We start from the raw sequence: 4,215 nt of genomic DNA on the forward strand, positions 1-4,215 counted from the left end.
GGCAGCACTGGGGTTGGGGTGGCCAGGGGCTCCCCAGGTGGGGACCCCACTCGTGTGCCAATTCCTGCAATGTCCCCATCCCCAGTGTTCCCATTTCCACCCAGTGCAATGTCCCCATTCCTGTCCTTTACAATGTCCCAAGCCCCTGGGCAGGAGCTCAGCTGGGTACAGGGATGGTGGGGTCAGGACTGGCCATGGCAGGGACACTCCAAGCTTCCCCTGGCTGCAGTTCCCCCTGGAACAGAGTCCTGGCAGGCACCATGAGCACCCTCGCCTTGGCCCTGGCCCTGGCTGGGTGAGGGGTCCCAGCCCAGCTCGGGCCAGTGACACCCATGTCCCTCCAAGGAGTGTCCCCATGCCCAGGAAAGGTGGATGCGCACAGGAGAGCACAGGACACAGGGGGCCTGGGCAGGTTTTTATTTAAGGACAAGCAACTCTGGGGGCAGCTGGTTACAGGCAAGTCCCACTGCCCTGGGGAGCTCCAGCACCAGCACCAGGAACTCTACTCTGGCCAAACCGGCTCCGCTCTCGGCAGGGCTGGAGGTCCCTGGTGTGGGGCTCACCCCAAACACCCCCCAGGAGGTCCCGGCACTGCCACCGGGATCCCGGGGCAGGACGGGGCAGTGCCAGCGAGATGCTCCAGGCTGGGTGAGCGCCAGGGCTGGCACAGAGGGGACGGAGAGCCCTGTGCCCCAGCTGGTGGAGAGGTGGAGGTGGCAGGTCCCCACGGACAACTCGGGGTGGGGTGGCAGGTCTCTGTGGGGTGCTCAGGGCTGGAGGGGGGTTTGCCCACCCCAGGCATCCCCTTCTCAGGAAGCGTTGCTGTGCCGGGACCGGAGAGGCATCACCAAAAGCGACCACTGACAGCCGGGGCGGGGGAGCCCCGGTGCCCCCAGGGCGGGCGGCCAGTTAGTGCAAACAAGGTCTGTATTATTAAAGCTGGGATGGGGTTGAGCACGGCCCTCACGGCCTCAGTGAACACATCCTTGATGCCCTCCTGGTTGAGCGCCGAGCACTCCAGGTACTTGACGGCGCGGATCTGCTTGGAGAGGCTGATGCCCTGCTGGGTGGTGATGGGCGCCTGGTTCTGCTCCTTGAGCCGCTTCATGGTCTCGGGGTTGTTCCTCAGATCCTTCTTGGTGCCAACGAGGAGGATGGGCACACTGGGGCAATGGTGGCACACCTCAGGGTACCATTTGTGCTTGACGTTCTCGTAGGAGGGTGGGCTGGCGATGGAGAAGCAGATGATGAAGACGTTGGTCTGGGGGTAGGAGAGCGTGCGCAGGCGGTCGTACTCCTCCTGGCCGGCCGTGTCCCACAGGTTTAAGTTAATAGTCCTGCCGTCCACCGTGTTCTGGGCGCTGTAGTTGTCGAACACGGTGGGGATGTACTCCTTGGGGAAGGCGTTGGTGGTGTAGCAGATGAGCAGGCAGGTCTTGCCCACCGCCCCGTCACCCACCACCACACACTTGATGCTCTGCATCCTGGCGGCCCTGGCGTCCCCTTCAGCAGCCTGTGGGAAGGGGAGAGGCTCAGGGGGGACATTCCAGGGCTGGGTCACCGTGGTCCCCCCGCTCCGACACCCCGAGGCCGGTGGCTGCACAGGGGTCACACCCCCTTGGTTCACCAGCCAACCCACTGCCCCATGAGCTTCCCAAGCAGGCACATCCCCCCAGCAGAGACCCCCAAAGGGGATCTGCCTGCCATGACCCAGGGACAACGCGTGGGCCACCACGTCCCGTGTGCACGGGGACCGCATCGTCCCCAGGGTGCTGCAACCATGGCAGCCAGGCTGGGCAGCATCCCATGCTGTGCCGTGCCATGCCGTGCTGTGCCATGCTGTGCAGTGCCTCCAGCACGGGAGCTGTGCCTCCAGACGGGACCAGGGCAAGGAGCAGGGCCATATCTGTGCTGTGGCAGCCTGTGGGCCGTCACCATTTGTCCCAACCCTGATCCTGCCCACACCAAGCAGGGCCAGTGCTGGTCCCGGCAGGCAGAGGCCGGGCCGGTGCTGTGGCTGGAGTGTGGCCACTGGGCTGGCCCCGGAGCCAACGTCCGCTCCGGCAGCTGTGTTTATCCCCAGTCCCGGCGCGCGTTTTCCTTCCTCAGGTTCCCTCTGCAATTCCCATTAAGGGCTGCATCCTGCTCCCCTTCCTGCTGCTGGCCAGAGCCCGGTGCTGCCAAGAGCCCTGCCCGGCCGAGGCAGGGGCACCCCGCAGTCCTGGGGCGGGAGGTGCCCACCCTGGGGCCGGCAGCCCCGTTCCCACCGGGACCCGGCCATGGGCAGCTGGTGCCCACCCATGGATCCCACCGGGAGGATGGGAGCACAGCTCCTGTGCCAGTGACAGGCAGGGAGCAGAGGTGCCGGGGAGAGATGCCGCAGTGTCCTGGAGTGTCCTGGGCTGGGGGTCCCCGTTCCCCGGAGCCCCCTGGGTCTGCAGGGCTGGGGAAGGGGGAAGGGACCGAGCCCCCGCCCCGAGCCCCTGCCGGTCCCTGCCCCCTCGGATGGGGAAGTCGCTCTTCCTCTTCCCGCCCTGACACGCAGCTTCCTGCGGCTGAGGCTGTGCCCTGACCCCCGCCCTGCCTGGCTGCGCCATGACCCCCAGACAGGCACAGGGGGCTGCCAGGAACACGGCACTGCTGTGCCTCAGCTTCCCCACCGCAAACCTGCTTCCCCGGGCAGGGGATCCCCGGCTCCTTGGCGTGTGAACGGGGAGCAGCACAGGCGGCCCCCCATCCCCGCCCCCGCAGGAAGCCGCTTGCAGGGTCCCAGGGGGCCACAAACACAGTCCCGGCCTTTGGCCTCCAGTTCGGGAGCAAGAACAGCCCAGAGGTTTTCTCACACCAGTTTGCACCAGTTGCTCAGCCCGGGGCAGCGCAGGCAGTGGGACCCCCAGGGGCTGCGGGGCTCAGAGGTGCACAAGAGAGCCGGGGCAGTGGGAGAAGGGACACAGGGGTGGGAGCAGGAGCAGGAGCAGGGGAGCAGGAGAGCGATGGGGACGGGACCAGAATCAAGAGTGGGATCAAGATCAAGGAGAGCAGGACAGTGGGAGAAGGAGCTGGATCAGGAGAAGCTGGAGCAGGACAGTGGGGAAAGGAAGTGGATTAGGGTGATGGGAGCAGGAGCACAGGGAGAAGGAGTAGGACAGTGGGAGGAACAGGCTCACGGTCATGGGACCAGGATGACGACTATGGGAGACCAAGGTCCCTCTGTGGCTGCACAGGGCCACCCTTAGGGACGAGCACGTTCCACAGGGGCTGTAACTGCCACCCATGTCCCCTGTGCCCCTTCTGTCCTGCAGCCACCCTATCTCTTTGCCCAGGGCCCCCAGGGCAGCCCCTGGAGCGGGACACGGCTGCCCCTGTCACCCCAAGGCCCCATTTGGCCCATCTGATTCAGTCAGGACCTGAAGCAGCCCTGAGCAGCAGCCTGCCCCTGTGTCCATCCCACAGTGGGACATGGCACACACTGGTCATGCTGAGCCCAAACCCTGCACCCCAAACTGGCCGTGGGCACCCTGGGATGAGCTGGCACCCAGCAGGAACCATCCCCATCCTCATCCTGGCGCAGAGGAAATCTGAGAGGAAACACTCGTGCCCACGAGAGCATCACCCCTGGGACATGGAGAGGAGGAGGAAAAGGAGGAGGAAAAGGAGGAGAAGGAGGGGACAGAGGCCAGGAGTCACTTCTCCATCACCCAGTACCCCTGGGGGTGTGGAAGCCCAGAGCAGCCCCAGGTTTGTCACCAGCACACAGCAAATGTGGGCACTCGTGGTGCCTGTGGAGGGGCCACGGCAGGACCCGAGGGCTCACACAGGAGCGTTTTGGCTCCTGCCAGCCCTGGCACTGCCAGCACCAGGTACAAGATGCTGGTGGCACTGAGGGGACCCGTGGGCACGGCCTACACTCACAGGGCAAATGTCTCGCTGAGGAGGGAGCTTTGTGTAGGGCAGAGCCCCCACAGCAGCTCCAAGTCCGTCTGGGTGCCAGGGAGGGGGATGTGGGTGCCAGAGGGGCTCCAGCTCTGTCACAACCAACACTTGGCAGCCACAGCCACCACATCACAGTCCCAACCGGTCCCCACGGCCCCAGCCAAGCCCCTGGCCCACACTCATCTTCCCAAGGACGATGAGGAGGAACCTGTGCCCCGACTCCTGACCCCCTGGGCCCCTGTGTCCCCCAGCACGGGACAGCAGGGGGGGCAGGAGCCCTGC

At 65.6% G+C, this 4,215-nt stretch overlaps 1 protein-coding gene across 1 annotated transcript; it reads right to left on the reverse strand.

Moving 5' to 3' along the window:
* Nucleotides 1-402: 402 nt before the first annotated feature.
* RHOG (ras homolog family member G) lies at nt 403-4,144 on the reverse strand. The gene has a single exon (XM_017744741.1). The coding sequence runs from the start codon at nt 1,757-1,759 to the stop codon at nt 845-847; it is 915 nt and encodes a 304-aa protein (XP_017600230.1). The 5' UTR covers nt 1,760-4,144; the 3' UTR covers nt 403-844.
* Nucleotides 4,145-4,215: the final 71 nt, after the last annotated feature.

This window comes from Corvus brachyrhynchos, unplaced genomic scaffold (assembly GCF_000691975.1).
Source record: "Corvus brachyrhynchos isolate BGI_N302 unplaced genomic scaffold, ASM69197v1 scaffold511, whole genome shotgun sequence".
Taxonomy (NCBI): domain Eukaryota; kingdom Metazoa; phylum Chordata; class Aves; order Passeriformes; family Corvidae; genus Corvus; species Corvus brachyrhynchos.

Bases quoted from the DNA above. Each gene is read 5' to 3' on its own strand.
- RHOG (XM_017744741.1), bottom strand. From the start codon at position 1,759: ATGCGGTCCCCGTGCACACGGGACGTGGTGGCCCACGCGTTGTCCCTG.